This window comes from Stegostoma tigrinum, chromosome 1, assembly GCF_030684315.1.
Source record: "Stegostoma tigrinum isolate sSteTig4 chromosome 1, sSteTig4.hap1, whole genome shotgun sequence".
Lineage (NCBI taxonomy): Eukaryota > Metazoa > Chordata > Chondrichthyes > Orectolobiformes > Stegostomatidae > Stegostoma > Stegostoma tigrinum.
Window position 1 is genome coordinate 193,490,283 of NC_081354.1, and position 24,597 is coordinate 193,514,879.

At 51.7% G+C, this 24,597-nt stretch overlaps 1 protein-coding gene across 6 annotated transcripts in view; it reads right to left on the minus strand.

Moving 5' to 3' along the window:
• Window positions 1-7,720: 7,720 nt before the first annotated feature.
• The window catches only part of LOC125456767 (rho-related BTB domain-containing protein 2-like), a 138,926-nt gene continuing 122,049 nt past the window's right edge, over window positions 7,721-24,597 (minus strand). For 2 of the 6 annotated variants that reach the window (XM_059650903.1, XM_059650899.1), the window contains exon 9: window positions 7,721-9,665. In XM_059650903.1, coding sequence (XP_059506886.1) covers window positions 9,493-9,665 — 173 coding nt within the window. In that variant the 3' untranslated portion in view covers window positions 7,721-9,492. The remainder of the gene's footprint in view (window positions 9,666-24,597) is intronic. The other 4 variants (XM_059650896.1, XM_059650895.1, XM_059650901.1 and 1 more) reach the window with 3 other exon arrangements.

Sequence of the window (24,597 nt, forward strand, 5' to 3'; positions counted from 1 at the left end):
AAAGAAAAAAAATAGTAATCCTCCCAAATCAGCGATCAGAACCTTTTTTTTGTTTAGAGGAGGAGGATGGGTGGGAGACACCACCGAAGTAGTGTTTCAGATAAAGCAACCACACAAATGTATTACCTCCTGCTGCACGAGGTGAGACTTTATACCCCAAAAAACACACGACTTTACCTTCCGGGCAGTATTCTGGCTCGCGCTGCTGCCGCTGAAAACAAGGTCTTGATCCTTGATCTTAACATGGCCCAAACTATGTACACACCCTTCCCCAGACTCATTGTCCACCAAGTCCTTCACTGTAGTGAATACTGACATAAAGTACTCATACATATCTCGCCCGTTTCCTCTGGCTCCACATGTAAATTCCCTTCCTTGTCCTAGAGTGGATCAGCTCTCTCCTTGGCTACCCTCTTGTTCTTTATGTATGCATAAAAAAGTTTGGGATTTTCCTTAATCCTGTTGACCAATGCCTTTCAACATCCCTCGACTTTCGAGGGCCAAAGGGCCTGTACTGTGCTGTAGTGTTCTATGTTTTCATGACTCCTTTTAGCCCTCCTGACCTCTTGCCTAAGCTTCTTTAGACATTCTTTGTATTCCACCCTTGTTTTGTGTGTTCCCAGCCTCCTAGCCTTGATAAATGCTTCCTTTTTCTTTTTGATGAGGCTCACAATATCTCTCGTTATCCAAGGTTCCCTAAACGTGCCATAATTATCCTTCATCCTTACAGGAACGTGTCAGCCCTGAGTTCCCAATGACTTACACTAGAATGCCTCCCACATACCATATATTGAGTTGCCCCCAAACATCTACCCCCAAACTGCATTCTTAAATTCCTGCCTAATATTGTTGTAATTAGCCTTCCCCCAATTTAGCATCTTCACCTGACAACTGCACCTATCTTTATCCATTGGTATCTTAAAGCTTCCTGCATCGCATCATTGTTCCTGAGCTGCTTCCCTACTGAGATGGCGACCACCCACCAGGCTCATTTCCCAATACTACGTCCAGTACGTCCCTTTCCTCGGGTGTGCTACCTACACACACACACTCACCCCAACACACATCCACACACACTCCCCCGACACACACCCACACACACTCCCACGACACACAGCGACACACACTCCCCCCAAAACACACCCACACACACTCCCCTCAACACACACCCAAACACACTCCCCCGACACACACCCACACACACTCCCATGACACACAGCAACACACTCCCCCCAAAACACACCCACACACACTCACCCGACACACAGTGACACATATCCCCCCAACACACACCCACACACAGTCCCCGGACACACAGCGACACACACTCCCCCCAACACACACCCACACACACTCACCCGACACACAGTGACACATATCCCCCCAACACACACCCACACACAGTCCCTGGACACACAGCGACACACACTCCCTCCAATACACACCCACACACACTCCCCCTGACACACAGCAACACACACTCCCCTTAACACACACCCACACACACTCCCCCCGACACACAGCGATACACACTCCCCCGACACACAGCGATACACACTCGCCCCAACACATGCCCACACACACTCACCCCAACACACAGCGATACACACTTGCCCCAACACACACCCACACACACTCCCCCCAACACACAGCAACACACACTCGCCCAAACACACACCCACACACACTCCCCCCAACACAGACCAACAGACACTCCCCCCGACACACAGCCGCACACATCCCCTGACACACGCCGACACTCCCCTCGACAGTCACCCACAGTCCCCCCGACACACACCGATCCACAGTCACCCGACACACACCCACACTCCCCGACGCACACCCACACACACTACCCCCGACACACACCCACACACACTCCCTCCAACACACACCCACACACAGTCCCCCCGACACACATGCACTCACACTCCCCCCGAAACACACCCACCCACACTCCCGACACACACACATACACTCTCCCCCAAACACACACACTCCCCTCCACACACACCCACCACACTCCCCTCGACACACACCCACACACACTCCCCCCAACACACACCCACACACACTCCCCCCGACACACAGCGACAGAGTCCCCCAACACACACACACACACTCCCCACAACACACACCCACACATACTCCACCCGACACACAGTCCCCCAACACACACACACACACTCCGCCCGACACACACTTCCCCCGACACACACCCAAACACATTCCCCCGACACACACACACCCACAATCCCCCTGACACGCACGCACACACATTCCCCCGACACACAACCACACACACTCCCCACGACACACACCCACTCACCCTCCGACACACACACACCCACAATCCCCCCGACACGCACACACCCACACTCCCCCCGACACACACCCACACACACTCCCCCCGACACACGCCCATACACCCCCAGACACACACACACCCACAATACCCCCGGCACACACGCACACACATACCCCCGACACACACCCACACACACTCCCCCCGACACACGCCCATACACCCCCAGACACACACATGCCCACAATACCCACGACACACACCCACACACACTCCCCCCGACACACAACTACACTCCCCCCGACACACACGCACACACACTCCCCCCGACACACACACCCACACTCCACCCGACACACACCCACACACACTCCCCCGGACACACACCCACACATACTCTCCCTGATTCATACCCACACACACTCCCCCGACACACACCCACACTCCCCCGAGACACATACACACTCCTGACACACTCCCACACACACACCCCCCGACACATACACACCCACAAACCTCCCGACACACACCCACACGCATTCCCCCGACATACACCCACACACATTCCCCCCGACACACAGCCACACACACTCCCACGACACACAGCGACACACGCTCCCCCCAAAACACACCCACCCACACACACTCACCCCGACACTCAAACACACACACTCACCCCGACACACAGCGACACACACTCACCCCGACACACACACACACTCACTCCCCCCGACACACACCCACACACACTCCACGCGACACACACCCACACACAGTCCCCCAACACACACACACACACACATTCCCCACAACACACACCCACACACCCCCCGACACACACACACCCACAATCCCCCCGACACACAAACACATTCCCCCCGACACACACCCACACCCACCGACACACACACACCCACAATCCCCCCGACACACACGCACTCCCCCCGACACACACCCACACACACTCCTCCCCACACACACTCCCCCCGACACACACACACCCACACTCACCCGACACACACCCACACACACTCCCTCCAACACACACCCACACACAGTCCCCCCGACACACATGCACTCACACTCCCCCCGAAACACACCCACCCACACTCCCGACACACACACATACACTCTCCCCCAAACACACACACTCCCCTCCACACACACCCACACACACTCCCCCAACACACACCCACACACACTCCCCCCGACACACAGCGACAGAGTCCCCCAACACACACACACACACACTCCCCACAACACACACCCACACATACTCCACCCGACACACAGTCCCCCAACACACACACACACACTCCGCCCGACACACACTTCCCCCGACACACACCCAAACACATTCCCCCGACACACACACACCCACAATCCCCCTGTCACGCACGCACACACATTCCCCCGACACACAACCACACACACTCCCCACGACACACACACACCCACAATCCCCCCGACACGCACACACCCACACTCCCCCCGACACACACCCACACACACTCCCCCCCGACACACGCCCATACACCCCCAGACACACACACACCCACAATACCCCCGGCACACACATTCCCCCCGACACACACCCACACACACTCCCCCCGACACACGCCCATACACCCCCAGACACACACATGCCCACAATCCCCCCGACACACACCCACACACACTCCCCCCGACACACAACTACACTCCCCCCGACACACACCCACACCCACCGACACACACGCACACACACTCCCCCCGACACACACACACCCACACTCCACCCGACACACACCCACACACACTCCCCCGGACACACACCCACACATACTCTCCCTGATTCATACCCACACACACTCCCCCAACACACACCCACACTCCCCCGAGACACATACACACTCCTGACACACTCCCACACACACACCCCCCGACACATACACACCCACAAACCTCCCGACACACACCCACACGCATTCCCCCGACATACACCCACACACATTCCCCCCGACACACAGCCACACACACTCCCACGACACACAGTGACACACGCTCCCCCCAAAACACACCCACCCACACACACTCACCCCGACACTCAAACACACACACTCCCCCCGACACACAGCGACACACACTCACCCCGACACACACACACACTCACTCCCCCCGACACACACCCACACACACTCCCCCCAACACACACCCACACACACTCCACGCGACACACACCCACACACAGTCCCCCAACACACACACACACACATTCCCCACAACACACACCCACACACCCCCCGACACACACACACCCACAATCCCCCCGACACACAAACACATTCCCCCCGACACACACCCACACCCACCGACACACACACACCCACAATCCCCCCGACACACACGCACTCCCCCCGACACACACCCACACACACTCCTCCCCACACACACCCACACACACTCCCCTCAACACACACCCACACATACTCCCCCTGATTCATACCCACACACTCCCCCCGACACATACCCACACACACTCCCCCCGACACACACCCACACTCCCCCCGACACTCACCCACAAACACTCCCCTGACACACATCCACACTCCCCCGACACACACCCACACTCCCCCGACACATACTCAACCATACTCCCCCCGACACACACCCACACACACTCACCCCGACACACACTCACCCACACTCCCAACACACAGCGACACACACTGCCCCCGACACACACCCACACACACTCACCCCGACACACACACACCCACACTCCCCCCGACACACACCCACCCACACCCCCCTGACACCCACACACACTCCCCCACACACACTCCCCCGACACACACCCACCCTCCCTCCAACACTCACACACACACACTCCCCCTGACACACACCCACCCACACTCCCCCGAAACACACCCACACTCCCCTGATACCCACCCACACTCCCCTGACACACACTCACCCAGACACACACCCACCCACACTCCCCCGACACATACCCACACTCCACCGACACATACTCACTCACACTCCCCCCGACACACTCACCCACACTCCCCCCGACACACAGCGACACACACTCCCCCACACACCCACACACACTCCCCCTGACACACACCCGCACTCCGCCCGATACACACCCACCCACACTCCACCGACACACACCCACACTCCCGACACACACTCACCCAGACACACACACACCCACACTCCCCCCGACACACACCCACCCACACTCCCCCGACACACACCCACACAGACTCCACCCGACACACACGCAGACACACTCCCCCCAAAACACAGCCACCCACACTCCCCCTGACAAGCACCCACACTCCCCCGACACCCACACAATCTCCCCCGGACACACTCCCACACACACTCCCGCCGACACACACCCACACTCCCCCTGACACACACCCTCACTCACCCTCCCCGACACACACCAACACACAATCCCACCAACACACACCCGCACTCCCCCTGACACACACCCACACTCCCCCCGACGCACACCGGCACACATTCCCCCGGACACACTCCCACACACACTCCCCCTGACACACACCCACACTCCCCCCCGACACATACCCTCACTCACTCTCCCCGACACACACCCACACACACTCCCCCCGACACACACCCTCACTCATCCTCCCCGACACACACCAACACACAATCCCACCAACACACACCCGCAGTCCCCGTGACACACACCCACGCTCCCCCCGACGCACATCCACACACATTCCCCCGGACACACACCCACTTACACTGCCTCCGAGACACACCCACACACACTCCCCCCCGACACATACCCTCACTCACTCTCCCCGACACACACCCACACGCCCACCGACACACACTCCCCCCGACACACACCCACGCTCCCCCCGACACACACCCACACACACTGCCTCCGAGACACACCCACACACACTCTACCCGACACACACCTGCACTCCCCCCGACACATACCCTCATTCACTCCCCCCGACACACGCACACACCCACACTCCCCCAGACGCACACCCACACACACATCCACCCACATTCCCCCCGACACGCACCCACACTCCCCCCGATACATACCCCACATTCCTTCCGGTACACACTCACACACACTCCCTCTGACACACACCCACACACACTCCGACACACACCCACACTCCCCTCGACTCACAGACACCCATACTCCCCCTGACACACACACGCCCACACTCCCCCTGACACACACGCATCCACACTCCCCCCCACCCACACCCACACCGACACACACACACCCACATTCCCCCCGACACACACCCACTCACACTCTCCCCCGACACACACCCACATTCCCTTCAATACATACCCACACAGGCTCCCCCTCACACACACACACTCCCCCGACACATCCCCACACACACTCCCCCCGACACACACCCACACTCCCCCACACACACTCCCCCCGACACACACACACCCACACTCTCCCCCGACACACACCCACATTCCCTTCAATACATACCCACACAGGCTCCCCCTCACACACACACACTCCCCCGACACATCCCCACACACACTCCCCCCGACACACACCCACACTCCCCCACACACACTCCCCCCGACACACACACACACACCCACCTTCCCCCCAACACACACCCATACACCCGCAGACACGCACATTCCCTGACTCACACACACACACTCCCCCAAAACACACCCACACACACAATCACACACCCACATTCCCCTGACTCACACCTATACACACTCCCCCATACACACACTCACAAACTGACACTCCACCCGACACGCACTCACATCCACTCACCACCGACACACACCCACTCACTTCCCCAGACACGATCATACACTGCCACACTCCCCCAGACACACACATACTCACCCGCACTCCCCCAGACATACACACACGCACACCCTACCCCCGACACACATACCCACACTCCCCCAGACATGCACTCAAACCATCCCACAGACACACACTGACACACACACTCCGCCAGACACATACACACACACACACACACACAGACACACTCCCCCAGCTACACTGACACCCACACACACACCTATCCACACGAATACACAGACGCACACCCAAACACACACTCTCACTCACACACCGACTCTCACACCCACACATGCACCCACATACACATGTGCATCCCCACACACTCACCCACACACATACTTCCACCCACTCACTCACATACAGTGACACACTCACCCATCCGCATATCCTCAGACACGCTGACACGTGCATTCGCCTACACCCACACACACACCCATCACACATAAGCACTCTCCTACACACACTCACCCACACACATACACACACTCACTGACATACATGCTCACCCACATGCACACTAACCCACACATGTGCACACACACACACATACACTCACCTACGTTCACAGGGGATTAGCCATGGGAAATGCAGAGTAACAGGGGTATGGGGTGGGTCTGGATGGGATGCTCTTCAGAGGGATGGTATGGACTCAAGGGGCCAAATGGCCTGCTTTCACACTGAAGGGATTTGAGGATTTCTGATACACACACAGATCGCACAGGTATCAAAATAGTTTTATATCAAACAGAAGTGCTGATGGCTTCCTTTAATAGTGTGAACACACACACTTGTAAACATCAATATTAGAATAAACTGTACAGAAAGCAGAAATTGAATGTTTCAGCAAGAGAACAGTCCCATCTCAAACAGAAAGGGGGCAGTCAGTGACCCCGGTCAGTGGGCAGTGACCATAGACAGTGGGCAGTGACCCCAGACAATGGTCAGTGACCCCGGTGAGTGGGCAGTGATCCCAGACAGTGGGCAGTGACCCCGGTCAGTGGCCAGTGTCCCTGGTCAGTGGGCAGTATCCCTGGTCAATGGTTTGGTCAGTGGGCAGTAACGCCGGACAATGGTCAGCGACCTCGGACAGTGGGCAGTGATCCCAGACAGTGGGCAGTGACCCCGGTCAGTGGGCAGTGTCCCTGGTCAGTGGGCAATGTCCCTGGTCAGTGGTTCGGTCAGTAGGCAGTGACCCTGGTCAGTGGACAGTGACCCCAGTCAGTGGGCAGTGAACACAGTGAGTGGGCAGTGACCCCAGACAGTGGGCAGTGTCCCTGGTCAGTGGCTCAGTCAGTGAGCAGTGACCCCAGACAGTGGGCAGTGACCCCGGTCAGTGGGCAGTGAACACGGTGAGTGGACAGTGAACCCAGACAGTAGGCAGTGACCCCGGTCAGTGGCCAGTGTCACTGCACAGTTGGCAGTGACCCCGGACAGTGAGCAGTGCCCCCGGTCAGTGGCTCGGTCAGTGGGCAGTGACCTCGGACAGTGGGCAGTGTCCCCGCACAGTTGGCAGTATCCCTGGTCAGTGACCCCAGACAGCGGGCAGTGACGCTGGTCAGTGGGCAGTGACCCCAGACAGTGGGCAGTGAGCCCGAACAGTGGGCAGTGATCACAGACAGTGGGCAGTAACCCTGGCCAGTACGCAGCGAGCCCAGTCAGTGGGCAGTGTCCCTGGTCAGTGGGCTATGTCCCCGGTCAGTGGGCAGTGTCCCTGGTCAGGGGCTCGGACAGTGGGCAGTGACCCCGGACAGTGGGTGGTGACCCCGGTCTGTGGTCAGTGCCCTGGACAATGGGCAGTGTCCCAGGACAGTGGGCTGTTACCCTGGTCAGTGGTCAGTGCCCAGGACAGTGGGCAGTGTCCCCGGACAGTGAGATTGTTCTCAAGCTGGTCATTAACGCTCTCCTTGTGCTGTTGCTAATTTTGATTACTGAGTGAAGGTTCTGGAAGAAGACAGGAATTGTAATCCCAGATTCAGGTTACCAGTTGATTGGTCACATTCAGGCACACGTGGTGTGTAGTCAGTCGGTTAACAGGTGATTGAGGTGTACAGTGTGTCAGGTCTGAGGTTAATGATAACTGAGGGATCATTGAGAATAGAATTTGAGTTCTGCACGTGGACTCATTCTATTCTGCAGGGCCCAGGAGAACATGGCCCTGAAAAGGATTTCAGTAAAAAGTATAGCCCTTAACTTGCAGTTAACGTAAGTGTCTGGAACATTCTGGAACACACTCAGTCACCCTCTGCCTGTTTTACTGCTGCAGCTCGTTGCTGATGGAAGTCGGACCATTTATGGTGTTAATGGGAGCGACCAGCTCTGAGGTTCAAATTCTCTAAGAGCGAGAGGTGAAGCTGGATCTCCAGAAGTTCCACTTTCTCCGAATGCGCTGTTTGTGCAGGAGTTCCTCTTCACGTTGCCGTTCTCTCAATGCCCGGCAATAACTATCCTCTGCCTTTAGGTACCACACCGGTGGCCAGCGCCACTTCTCAAAGTGCTTCTGGTTCTCTATGAACACAACAAGCAGGAATATCAGGAGGAATTGAAGCACCAAAGTTGAAGTCACACAAGCTTTCTCTAATATGGACTTCTGTTCTGAACAAACCTAGCAAACTGTGTCCTGAGCTCATTCACAGACTACGAGGGGCAGCTGGTGTCCCTGTAGGGGACCAACTAGTGGTGTGTCCCCTCTATTCCCCCTCACACACCAAAACAAAGCTCAGAAGCAGAGATGTCTTACTGTCATTGTACAGGGCCTTGGTGAGACCACAAATCTAGCACTGTAGATGGGTTATCTCTCCTGAGCCAGGGAGTGCAGGGGAGGTTCACTGGGCTGACACTGAGAACGACAGGACTGTTCTTTGAGGACAGATTGGTTCAACTGGGCCTGTTTTCACAAGAGATAGCAGGAACTGCAGAGATGCTGGAGAATCTGAGATAACAAGGTGTAGAGCTGGATGTACATAGCAGGCCAAGCAGCATCAGAGAAGTAGGAAGGCTGACGTTTCTAGGCCCAAAATGTCAGCCTTCCTGCTCCTCTGATTCTGCTTGGCCTGCTGTGTACATCCAGCTCCACACCTTGTTACCTCTGCTTTCACAAGAGTTTGATTTAAACAGTCTAATGGGGCTGGACAGGCTCCCGTGAGGAGCTTGAACAGTTCATCAACTTTACTAAAACCTTTCACCCCAACCTTAAGTTCACCTGGGCCATCTCTGATACCTCCCTCTCCTTTCTGGACCTCTCTGTCTCCGCATCTGGTGACCACCACAAAACTGATATCTATTTCAAACCCACCAACTCCCACAACTACCGATAATACACCGCCTCTCACCCACCTTCCTGCAAGAATGACATCCCCTAATCCCAATTCCTTTGCCTCCACTACATCTGCTCCCAAGATGAGGTGTTCCACTCCCGGACATCCCAGATGTCCTCCTATTTCAAGGACGCCCACTTCCTCCTTCAGTGGTCAAAAATGCCCACAACCACATCTCTTGCGTTTACCGCACCTCAGCCCTCACATCCCGTCCCCACAACAAAAATAAAGACAGGACCCCATCATAACAAAGTGTGAAGCTGGATGAACACAGCAGGCCAAGCAGCATCTCAGGAGCACAAAAGCTGACGTTTCGGGCCTAGACCCTTAATCTGATGAAGGGTCTAGGCCCGAAACATCAGCTTTCGTGCTCCTCAGATGCTGCTTGGCCTGTTGTGTTCATCCAGCTTCACACTTTGTTATCTTGGATTCTCCAGCATCTGCAGTTACCATTATCTCAGAATCCCCATCATCCTCACTTATCACCCCACTAACCTTTGGATTCATCGAGGGCCGAAGGGCCTGTACTGCGCTATAATGTTCAACGCATCATTCTTCGCCACTTCCACCATCTGCAATCCGACCACACCACCAAGAACATTTTCCCTCCCCAAGCTTATCTGCCTTCCAGAGAGACCACTCTCTCTGCGACTCCCTCAGCTGCTCCACACTCCCCTCCAAACCCTGTACCACCCCCGGCACCTTTCCCTGCAACCGCAGGAAGTGCTACACCTGCCCCAACATCTCGCCCCTCACCTCCATTCAAGGCACAAAACAAACCTTCCACATCAGACAGATTTTCCCGAGGCTCCAGATGTGGCCTCCTGTACGTTGGGGAGACCAACGCTCTGTTCACGACAAATGACAGCACCTTTCAGTCGTGAAATATTTTAACTCCTCCTCCCACTCCCTGGGTGACATGTCCATCCTGGGCCTCCTCCAGTGTCACAGTGACACCACCCAAAAACTGGAGGAGCAGCACCTCATATTCTGCCTCAGGAGCCTACAGCCTAAACACGGAATTTACCAGTTTTAAAGTCTCCCCACCCCTGACCTCATCCTATGAGCAAACCCTCCCTCTCATCCCAGCCTCCTTGACCTGGCACAATCTGTCCATCTTCTCTCCCACCTATCCGCCCCTCACACCTCACTGACCAATCCCCACCACTGCCTCCATGTGCTTACCTACCACCATTCCACCTGCCTTCCCCATCCCCACGCTTCCGCTCTTTATTTACATCCCAGCTCCATTACCCCATCTGCCTCCCCCTCTCTGATGAAGGGTCTAGGCCCGAAATGTCAGCTTTCCTGCTCCTCTGATGCTGCTTAGCCTGCTGTGTTCATCCAGCTCCACACCTTGTTATCTCAGATTCCCCAGCACTGGCAGTTCTTGCTGACTCCAGACAGACTAGATGCTGTGCGAGCGTTCCCAGTGTTAGGATACAGGGAGTAGACCATTCAGAACTGAGATGAGGAATTAGTTGTTCACTCAAAGGGCAGTGAGTGTGTGGAATTCTCTGTCACAGAATGCTGCGGAGGACCAGTCACTGAATACATTCAAGACAGATTAATCATTTTTTTGGAGGCATCGAGGGGAGAAAGGAAGGGTGAGGCAGCTCAAAGGGCTGTTTGGCCAACCCTTGCTCCACGTTTCCGTCTTTTTATTCTTTCTGTAACCCATTTTGATATTTGGTTTAGTTGAATTCTTCAATGATTCTTATTCTATTGTTTCTACATTCAGAAATATGCCTCGAGGTTTGTTCTCAAACCTCTCCCTCTCTGTTTGGGAATCCCTAGTGGATGCCTATCAGTGTGGCTGCTCCTGAACCCTCTGCCGAACAAAAAGCTCGCCATGTCTATAACTAGGTCGGAGAGTCGGTTGGAGAAATGGCTGATGGAGTTCAATCCAGGAAAATGCGAGGTGATGCATTTTGGAAGATCCAATTCAAGAGTGAACTACATGGTAAATGGAAAAGCGCTAGGGAAAATTGATGAACAGAGAGATCTGGGTGTTCAGGTCCATTGTTCCCTGAAGGTGACAACGCAGGTCAATAGGGTGGTCAAGGCGGCATATGACATGCTTTCCTTCATTGGGCGGGGTATTGAGTACAAGAGTTGGCAGGTCATGTTGCAGTTGTATAGGACTTTGGTTCAGCCACATTTGGAGTACTGTGTACAGTTCTGGTCGCCACATTACCAAAAGGATGTGGATGCTTTGGAGAGGGTATAGAGGAGGTTCACCAGGATGTTGCCCTGGTATGGAGGGTGCTAGCTATGAAGAGAGGTTGAATAGATTAGGATTATTTTTATTAGAAAGACGGAGATTGAGGGGGGGCCTGATTGCGGTCTACAAAATCATGAGGGGTATAGACAGGGTGGATAGCAAGAAGCTTTTTCCCAGAGTGGGGGACTCAATTACTAGGGGTCATGAGTTCAAAGTGAGAGGAGGAAAGTTTAAGGGAGATATGCGTGGAAAGTTCTTCACACAGAGGGTGGTGGGCGCCTGAAACGCGTTGCCAGCAGAGGAGATGCAGACACGTTAGCGTCTTTTAAGATGTATTTGGACAGGTACATGGGTGGGCAGGGAGCAGAGGGATACAGCTCCTTGGAAAATAGGTGACAGGTTTAAATCTGTCGAGGATCTTGATCTGCGCAGGCCTGGAGGGCCGAAGGGCCTATTCCTGTGCTGCAGTTTTCTTTGTTCTGAGGCAGAGAGCTCCTTGTTACACATTGTCGTCTAAGAGGAAACACATTCTCCTCATCTTTGTTTTAAAACTGGACATTCTTTCTATCTTTACCCCCAAGAGGTGACATCTTTTCCATGCCAACCTCCATTCAGGATATTTTCCACCTCAATGTATACACCCCTCATTTGACACTCACACCAGTGGAAACAAGCCCAATCTATCTCAGCTTTCTCATAAATCAAATCCCTCATTCCACATACTAATCTGATAAATCTCCTATGAACTCTGAAGCTGAAACTGAAATCGAGACATCTCAGTAGAATGGATAGGGAGAAGCTATTCATGCTTTTGAAAGGATTGAGCACGAGTCAGAAGAGATTTTAAATAATAAATAAGAGGAGCAAAAGTGATACAAGGAAAGTGATTGAATTTTTAAAGGAATCTGAAGGAGGATTAATGAGGGTAGAAGGATGGAGGGGAGATCTGATGGAAACTGACAGAACATGGAGAGGCCTGGAGAGAGTGAAAATGGAGAAGACATTTCCACCAGGGGGAGAGACTAGGACCTGAGGGCACAGCCTCAGAGTGAAGGGGTCTCCCTTTCGAACTGAGATGGGGAGGAATGTCTTCAGCCAGAGGGGGTGGGGGGGAAATCTATAGATCTCATTGCTCCAGAGAGCTGTGAGACTGAGTCATTCCGGGTGCATCAGACAGAGTTAGGGAGGTTCTTCATTGGTAAGGGGATTAGGGGATGCAGGGAGAATTGATTGGTAAGGAGGTTAGGGGATTAGGGGTTACTGGGAGAATTGATTGGTAAAGGGATTAGTGATTACAGACAGAATTGATTGGTAAAGGGATTGGGAGTTACTGGGAGAATTGATTGGTCAGGGCATTAGGGGATTAGGTGTTACTGGGAGAATTGATTGGTAAAGGAATTAGGGGATTAGGGGTTACTGGGAGAATTGATTGGTAAGGGGATTGGGGTTTAGGGATTACAGGGAGAATCGATTAGTAAAGGGATTAGGGGATTAGGGGTTACTGAGAGAATTGTTTGGCAAAGGGATTAGGGGATTAGGGTTTACTGGGAGAATTGATTGGTAAGGGGATTAGGGTTTAGTGGGAGAATTGATTGGTAAAGGGATTAGGGGATTAGGGGTCACTGGGAGAATTGATTGGTAAGGGGATTAGGGTTTACTGGGAGAATTGATTGGTAAGAGGATTGGGGGATTCGGGATACTGGGACAATTGATTGGTAAGGGGATTAGGGGTTACAGGGAGAATTGATCGGTATGGTGATTAAGGGATTAGGGGTTACTGGGAGAATTGATTGGTGATGGGGTTAGGGGATATTGGGAGAATTGATTGGTAAGGGGATTCGGGGATTAGGGTTTACTGGGAGAACTGATTGGTGAAGGGATTGGGGTAACTGGGAGAATTGATTGGTAAAGGGATTAGAAGTTACTGGGATAATTGATTGGTAAGGGGATTCGGGGATTAGGGGTTACAGGGAGAATTGATCGGTATGGGGATTAGGTGTTACAGGGAGAATTGATTGGTAAGGGGATTAGGGGTTACAGATTGAATTGATCGGTATGGGGATTAGGGTTTACTGGGAGAATTGATCGGTAAAGGGATTAGGGGATTAGGGGTTACTGGGAGAATTGATTGGTAAAGGGATTAGGGAATTAGGGGTTACAGGGAGAATTGATCAGTAAGGAGATTAGGGGTTACTGGGAGAATTGATTGGTAAAGGGATTAGGGGTTATTGGGAGAATTGATTGGTAAAGGGATTAGGGGTTTAGGGGTTACTGGGAGAAGGCAGGAGAATGGGTTTAAGACATAAATTCGTCAGTAGCTCCTGCAGTCCACGTCGTCCACTTCCTTGAAGGCTGTGGTGAAGGCAGCATCCCTGAAATTGACAGGGATTTTTTCTTTGTCCTAGATTTTCAGGAACACTTGATGGAAATGACAGATAAGCTCCACTCCACAATGTTTGAAAATTTCTGCTGTTTCCGGCTTTTGTAGCTTTTATATTCTACTTATATTCATGTGTCTAATGGCAGGTTCATTTCTGCGGAAGTGGTCACCGTCAGAGGAAGGGTTACCAGACACAAAATGTTAACTCTGCCTTCTCCTTCACAGATGCTGCCAGACCTGCTGAGCTTTTCCAGCAACTTCTGTTTTTGTCACATCTGCCCCACTAGGTTGGAGTCCCATTGCATCTTTGATGGGGAGTTTCCTTCAACACATTCTCGTTGATGATTTATTGCCGTTTAAAAGCTCTTTGAAGTGTCCTCTCCATCAGAGGCTGACATTCACTCTATCTCTCAAAAGGGTTCCATCATTACTCCACAACAGTTTGAGGGCAAGGGTGTTGGGTTTGGGTAGTACCTTGGTGGCACTGTTGAAACCCCAGGTGTCCTGCTTGTCAGCTCCTTAGCTTTCTCAGAAGCAAAACCAAACTGCAGATGCTGGAATCCAAGGTAACAAACAGGAGGCTGGAAGGACACAGCAGGCCGGGCAGCATCTTTTAAAAAAAAATTCATTGATGGGATGAGGGTGTCGCTGGCTCGGCAGCATTTATTGCCCCTCCCGAATTGCCCAGAGTGGGGTTCAGAGTCAACCACATTGCTGTAGACTAGACCAGATAAGGACAGCAGTTTCCTTCCCTAAAGGACATTAGTGAGCCAGATGGGTTTTTCCAACAATTGGCAATGGATTCACGGTCATCATTAGATTCCTAATTCCAGATATTTTATTGAATTCAAATCCCACCGTCTGCCGTGGCACGATTCGAACCCAGGTCCTCAGAATGTTATCTGGGTCTCTGCATTAACAGCTCAGCAATAATACTGCTAGGACATTGCTTCCCCTGAAGCTGAGCTTTGTCAGTCCATCATTGGCTGTTGATTTCCCCCGTTCTTTGTAACTCCTCCCTTGGTGTTTGGTCAGTTCTCCTCCTTGCCTCGCTGGAGATGTCATTTTTGCCAGGAATACAGAACTTTCCTCTTGTTGACGAGGTTTTGGATGGTGTGGTCACTCCCATTCAGCCACTGTTGGTGTTCCCAGGTCTTGTAGCTGATGCTTTCTTCACAGCTTCAGATGGCAGCTGTCTTCAGATCTTTCCAGTTCTCTACATTCCATGACACAGAAACATACAGAGAAACAATGGCTAGAAGACCAGGTCAAAGGCTGGGAATACTGTGGTGAGTAACTCACCTCCTGACTACATCTATGTTCTACCCTGCATACCCTACATTTTACTATCCTCCCTGCGCCTATCCAAGAGTCGTTTAAAAATCATTAAAGTGAACTGTTTGGAGATTTTGGTGAAGACATTGTTGAATTTCACTAATCTACTTGGCTCTTGACATTTAACATGAACCCATCTTATAGAACATAGAACATAGAACATTACAGCACAGTACAGGCCCTTCGGCCCTCGATGTTGTGCCGACCTGTCATACCCATCTCAAGCCCATCTAACCTACACTATTCCATGTATGTCCATATGCTTGTCCAATGACGACTTAAATGTACCTAAAGTTGGCGAATCTACTACCGTTGTAAACGTTCTAGAACATAGAACAATACAGCACAGCACAGGCCCTTCGGCCCACAATGTTTTACCCTAATGCTAATGTCTATCTGACCTCCTCCCCTACCTTATACTGTCATCCATAGGCCTATCTAATAGTGGCTTAAATGCCCCTAATGAGGCCGACTCCACTACCCTCTCCGGCAATGCATTCCACACCCCGACCACTCTCTGAGTGAAGAACCTACCTCTGACATCTCCCCTATATCTCCCTCCACTCACTTTAAAACTATGTCCCCTTGTAATAGCTACCTCCACCTGAGGAAAATGTTTCTGGCTGTCCACTCTATGTATACCTCTGATCATTTTGTACACCTCTATCAAGTCACCTCTCATCCTTTGTCGTTCCAAAGAGAAAAGCCCTAGCTCTCTCAACCTTTTCTTGTGAGACCTTCTCTCCATTCCAGGCAACATCCTGGTAAATCTCCTCTGCACCTTTTCCAATGCTTCCACACCTTTCCCGTACTGAGGCGACCAGAATTGGACACAGTACTCCAGATGTGGCCGAACCAGGGTTCTGTATAGGGGTCTGAACTGTTTCTTCATTTTCGGCTACATCTGGTGCCTTCTGGTGGACACTGGGGGTGACCATAGCAAATCCTGTGAAGGGGCTGCTCGGTGACGAGGAAATTTGCTGGAACACACCACTGTTTGTTTTGAAGACAAAATGGATGAGTCAAACTCCATGGCCGATGTGCTAGCTCAAAGCTTGGGGTTTCCAGGTCTCTCAATCCTGTCCCTGTCACCTCATGCTGATCACCACAAGGCTTGTGTTGTGTGTGAGCAGGAGAATTCCCTCGGTGGATGTCTTGTTCAGGACAATGTTTGACGTGAGAATACTGTTGCACATCAGCACACAGGTGGCCTTTGACAGAAGTGAGATCCTTTTCCAGTGACAGGGAATCCTCAATAAGTGGGCTGCAGCCTTCAGCCACTGTTGCAGCTGTTAGGTCAGAGAGTGTCTTCTGCCTAGATCGCTGTCGAGGACCTACAGCCATAAAGTCACAGAGTCCTACAGCCCTTCAGCCCAGACTGGTCCGTGCTGACCAAAATGTCCATCCACACTAACCCCATTCCCCTGCACTTGGCCCATATCCTTCTAAACCTTCCCTATCCATGTATTCATCCAAATGCCTTTTAAAGGCTAAAGGTAGGTAAGTCTCCTGGCCCTGATGAAACACATCCCAGCGTACTAAAAGAGGTGATGGCGGAAATAGCAAATACACTAGTAACTATTTACTGAAATTCACTGGACTCTGAGGTGGTTCCCGCAGATTGGAAAACAGCCAATGTGACACCACTGTTTAAAAAAGGAAGTAGAGAAAAAGCAGGTAACTATTGGCCAGTTGGTTTAACTTGGGAAGTGGGGAAAATGCTTGGATCTATCATTAAGGAAGGAATAGCAAGACATCTGGATATAAATTGTCCCATTGGGAACATCCAGCGTGGGTTCATGAAGGGTAGGCCATGTTTAACTAATTTGGTGGAATTCTTTGAGGACATTACTTGCATGGTGAGCAATGGGGAACCTGTGGATGTGGTGTATCTGGATTTCCAGAAGGCATTTGACAAGGTGCCCCACCAAAGGCTGCGACATAAGATAAAGTTGCACAGTATTACAGGTAATGTATTGGCATGGATAGAGGATTGGTTGACCAGTCAAAAACAAAGAGTAGGGGTAAATGTGATAATGGGAACTGCAGATGCTGGAGAATCCAAGATAATAAAATGTGAGGCTGGATGCACACAGCAGGCCAAGCAGCATCTCAGGAGCACAAAAGCTGACGTTTCGGGCCTAGACCCTTCATCAGAGAGGGGTAAATGGGTGTTTTTCTTGTTGGCGGTCAGTGGCTAGTGGTGTGCCTCAGGGATCAGTGTTGGGACCTCAATTGTTTACAATTTACACAGATGATTTGGTGCTGGGGACTAAGTGTGATGTGTCAAAATTTGCAGATGACACTAAGGTGAGTGGGAGACCAAAGTGTGCAGAAGACACTGAAAGTCTGCAGAGGGATGTAGATAGTCTAAGTGAGTGAGAAAGGCCGGCAGATGGAGTACAATGTTGATAAGAACAAAAGAACAAAGAACAAAGAAAATTACAGCACAGGAACAGGCCCTTCGGCCCTCCAAGCCTGCGCCAATCCAGATCCTCTGTCTAAGCCTATCATCTATTTTCTTAGGGTCTGTGTCCATTTGCTCCCTGCCCATCCATGTACCTGTCCAAATATATCTTAAAAGACACTAACGTGTCTGGGTCTACCACCTCCACTGGCAACGCGTTCCAGGCACCCACCACCCTCTGTGTAAAGAACTTTCCACGCATATCTCCCCTAAACTTTCCTCCTCTCACTTTGAACTCATGACCCCTAGTAATTGAGTCCCCCACTCTGGGAAAAAGCTTCCTGCTGTCCACCTTATCTATACCCCTCATGATAAATGTGAGGTCATCCATTTTGGTAGGAATAACAGCAAAACGGACTTTGTTTTAAATGGTAAAAAATTGCAGCATGCTGCTGTGCAGAGGGACCTGGGTGTTCTTGTGCATGAATCACTAAAAGTAGGATTGCAGGTGCAGCAGGTAATAAAAAGGCAAATGGAATTTTGTCTGCCATTGCTAGAGGGATGGAGTTTAAAAACAGGGAGGCTATGCTGCAGCTGTAGAGGGTCCTGGTGAGGCCTCACCTGGAGTACTGTGTGCAGTTTTGGTCTCCTTACTTGAGAAGAGACATTCTATCACTGGAGGGGGTGCAGAGGAGATTCACTCAGTGGATTCCAGAGTTGAGAGGGTTGGATTATGAGGAGAGACTGAGTAGACTGGGATTATACACATTGGATTTCAAAAGAATGATGGGGAATCTTATATGAAGGGAATAGATAAAGTGGAGGCAGGGAGGTTGTTTCCACTAGCAGGTGAAACTAGGACTAGAGGGCATCGCCTCAGAACAAACGGAAGCAGATGTAGGACTGAGGTCAGGAGGAACTTCTTCACCCAAAGAGTTGTGAATCTGTGGAATTCCCTGCCCAGTGAAGCGGTTGAAGCTATCTCACTGAATGTTTTTAAGGCAAGGCTAGATAAATTTTTGAACAATACAGAAATTAAGGTTTATGGTGAGTGGGCGGATAAGTAGAGCTGAGTCTCAAAAAGATCAGCCATGATGTTATTGAATGGTGGGGGAGGCTCGAGGGGCCGGATGGCCTACTCCTGCTCCTGATTCTTATGTTCTTATGTACTACGTATTACTAATGTACCCGCCTCAGCCACTTCTGCTGGCAACTCATTGCATATGCGTACCACCCTCTGTGTAAAAAAGTTGCCCCTCAGGTTCCCGTGTATTCTTTCCCCTCTTACATTAAACTGATGCCCTCTGGTCCTCAATTCTCCGACCCTGGGAAAAAGACTGAGCACATTCACCCAATCCATGTGTCTCATGATCTTACACACTTCTATAAGAGTGCCCTCAGTCTCCTACGCTCTGAAGAAAACAGTTCTAGCTTATCCAACCTCTCCCTATAACTCAGGCCCTGGAGTCCTGGCAATATCCCTGTAAATTTCTTCTGCATTCTTTCCAGTTTAATAACATCCTTCCTGTTGCAAGGTGACCAAAGCTGAACACAGTCCTCCAAGTGCAGCCTCACCAATGTCCTGTACAACTGCAACAAAACTTCCCAACTTCAACACTCAATACCGTGACTGAAGAAGGCCAATGTGCCAAAAGCTGCCTTCAGTGCCCTGTCTACATGTGAATCCACTTTCAGAGAACCGTGCACTGAACCCCAAGGTTCTTCCGCTGCACTCCTTGTGGCCTGACCATTCACCATGAAACTTCTACATTGATGTGACTTTCCAAAATGCAACACCTCCCATTTATCTGTATTAAACTCTATTTGCCATTTCTCAGCCCACTTCCCCAGCTGATCAAAATCCTGCAGTAATTTCTGATAACCTTCCTCACTGTCCACAATACTGCCTATTTTAGTGTCATCCACAAACTTACTAATCATGCCTTGTACATTCTCATCCAAATCATTGATATAGATAACAAACAACAATGGGCCCAGCGCTGACCCCTGAGACACAACACTAGTCACCAGCCTCCAGTCCGACAGGTGTCCTTCCACTATTACTCTCTGCTTCCTGCCCGGAAGCTAATTGTGAATGCAGTTTGCCAGCTCTTGTTATGGATTGCTTGCATTGTTTAGGATCCTTGGTGCTAGCCACCGTGAGACTGCAATGACAGGCAGAGATGTCTTGACAGGCTGAATGGCCTACTCCAATTCCCAACTTTCTAACTTCTCCGAAGTTCTGTGGTTGCTCGTGTTAGATGGGAATGTGAACTTCGTAAACAAACAGATGAGTAATGATGTGACTAAACTACAGAACAGGATTGAGACACCAAATGACTGCCTTCTGCTCCTATTTCGTACATCTGTGTGTCCTTCAGGGAAGGAAATCTGCCACCCTCACCTGGTCTGTCTACATATAACTCCAGACCCACAGCAATGTGGTTCACTCTCAGTTGCCCTCTGACCTAGGCATCGGCCTAAGGACTGGAAAACACAACAGCAGAAACAGCCCTGTCGACCCTGTAGAGTCCTCCTCACTAACATCTGGGGGTCAGTGCCAACATTGGGAGGGCTGACTCACAGACTAGTCAAGCAACAGCCATACACAGTCATACTCACAGAATCATACCTTACAGACAATGTGTCATTAAACAGCAGTCTCTGTGAGAATAATGTAAGGCTATGGGCCCTGACAACATTCCAACAATAGTACTGAGGACATGTGCTCCAGACCCTGCCGCTCCCCGAGCCAACCTGTTCCAGTTCAGTTACAACACTGGGATCTACCCGACAATATGGATAATTGCCCAGGTATGTCCTGTACACAAAAAGCAGGACAAATCCAACCCGGCAATTACTACCCCATCAGTCTCTTCCTGACCAGCAGTAAATTGATGGAAGGTGTCATCAACAGTGGTATTAAAAACAGAGGATGTTCACTGATTATTGCGTGGTCTATGAAGTGATAGGCAAACAAAGCAAGGAAATATATGATGAACAGTGGGAGCCTGGAAGGCTCCAAGGATCAGATGGACCTAGATGTGCTTGTCCACTGGTCCCACACATACAGAAATAGACCACTCAGCCCATCAAACCTACCCCATCATTCAATTAGATCATGGCTGCCCATCTCGTCAATTCCACTTTCTATACCATCTCCTAACAGTATCAGCCTCTAGGAGCCTCTTGATCTCCAGCCTGAAAGGGAGATCCCTCATTTTAAGAACATTTTCTAAAGTCATCAACCCAGGAGAAATATCCCATCTCCATCCATCCATTCAGACCACATTTTCAATTACACTCCTGCCCAGTGCCTTGTAGATGGTGGGACAGGCTTTGTGGAGTCAGGAGGTGAGTTACTCGCTGTAGTGCTCCCAGCCTCTGACCTGCTCATGTAGCTGCTGTGTTTATACCGACAGTTATCTAGTTGAGTTTCTGGTCAATGCTATCCATGATTAGGAGATAAAGGAGCAGAATTAGACCATTCAGCACATCCGGTCTGCTCCACCATTCAATCATGACCAACATGTTTCTCAACCCCATTCTCCTGCCTTCTATCAGTTACTCTTGATCCTCTTACTAATCAAGACCCTAATGTAGATGAGGTGACTGCTTCGCCAAGCATCTTCGTTTGACATATAACGACCAACCTAACCTCCCAGTCACTGCCCGTTTCAGTTCCCCTTCCCACTCCCCCTCCGACATCGTCTGACCTCGGATCCCCCCCAACCCCCGCCAAAAGTGTTACTGCGACTCAGAACACAGATTTGAGGAACAATACCTTATCTTCCACCTGGGCATCCAACAGCCCGAGGACTCAACACTGAGTTCCCCAATTTCAAATAACCTTCCCACCCATCCCCCAGCTCCCCTTCCATTCCACCTTCTGATCCTCCCTTCCAGCCACCAACTGGATGCATCCCTCCCATTGACTAAGCAGGATGTACCTACCACCAGTGTCCTCCCCTCCTTCCCCCTTTATCTGCAGCTCCCTCTACGCCCACATTCAGTCCTGAAGAAGGGTAATATCCAAAATGTTGACTGACCCTTTCCTCCAGATGCTGCCTGGTCTGTTGTGTTCTTCCAGCCTCCTGTCCTCTTACTATTCAAGAAACTAACATAGACTGGGTGAATGTTTCAGTGAGCATCTTCACCTGGATAGGATTCCTGCAATGCAGTTATCTTGTCTCTAAAAAATCCTCCCTATCTCTGTCTGACAGACCCTGAATGACGCGGCCTCCACAGCCCTCTGTAGCAATGACATCCACAGATTCACCGCACCCCCTGCTGTGGCTGATCACATTCCTCCCCATCTCAGCTCTAAAGGACCATGCCTTCACTGGGGCTGTGCCCTCAGGTCCCAGTCTCTCCCACTGGTGGGAACATCTTCTCCACATTCCCTCTATCCAGGCCTCTCAGTGTTCTCTAAGTTTCCATCAGATCTCCCCCTCATCCTCCTAAACTCCATCAAGTATAGAGCCAGGGTTCGAAACCGCTCCTCCAATGACAAGCCCATCATCCCCAGGATCACCCTGGTAAATAAAGATAGAAGTTGCTGGAGAAGCTCAGCAGGTCTGGCAGCATCTGTGAAGAGAAATCAGAGTTAACGCTTCGGGTCCAGTGACCCTTCAGCACAGCCATAGCTGCTCTGCTCCAACAATTCTTTCTTTCCTTCTATTGTTCTTTGTCTGGACAACATTTCTTGAGATTTTTTAAACTTTTTACTTTTTAAACACACTCGGAGGGGAATGAAGGAGGCAAGACCCAGGCCGCAGGCTGTCACCGGGAGGTGAGGCCCAGGCCGGAGGCTGTCACTGGGAGGTGGGGCCCAGGCCGGAGGCTGTCACTGGGAGGTAGGGCCCAAGCCGGAGGCTGTCCCTGGGAGGTGTGCCCCAGGCCGAAGACTGTCACTGGGAGGTAGGGCCCAAGCCGGAGGCTGTCCCTGAGAGGTGGGGCCCAGGCCGGAGGCTGTCACTGGGAGGTGGGGCCCAGGCCGGAGGCTATCACTGGGAGGTGGCGCCCAGGCCGGAGGCTGTCACTGGGTTGTGGGGCCCAGGCCGGAAGCTGTCACTGGGAGGTGGCGCCCAGGCCGGAGGCTGTCACTGGGTTGTGGGGCCCAGGCCGGAGGCTGTCACTGGGAGGGGGGGCCCAGGCTGGAAGCTGTCACTGGGAGGTGGGGCCCAGGCCGGAGGCTGTCACTGGGAGGTGTGATGTTGTGTTTTGATGCGCAGCCTGGTATTTTGACATGGCTCAGTGTGGTCTGGAGGTGAGATACTGGCATGGGCTGGGCTGAAAAGGACTATAATCCGAGTACTTCCTAAAAAACATTTACTCTGGTGCTGGTCTACTACTTCTTATTCTTTCAATTTTGCAGCAAATTTGAGCAGAGGTTCCTTGTAACTAAAAGGGTGACAACTACAAAGTTTTTCCCGTCACCGATTTGAGTGCACGTGGCAGTAAAGGCTAATTAATTCATTCAGACAGGCTGGTCGCACACCTTCTCCCATCACTGAGAAAGGTCCTGTGGGCCTGTCGGGAGTGAAGGACGAGTAGACCAGGGTGCAGGTCCTTCTCAAAGGCTGACACAAGAGGATGGGGACTGTGTGTCTGCTGGTGGCATCCCACTGGAGGTGGCGGCTCATGATCTTCTGGGTGTGGATGCCAGTGGGATGATAAGTGGGGAAAAGGGGATCCTATCAGAGATGGGCAAGGTGAAGATGCAAGCAGGGTGGATAATGGAGGGGAAGCTGATCTTCTTTTCCAACTCCAGACAA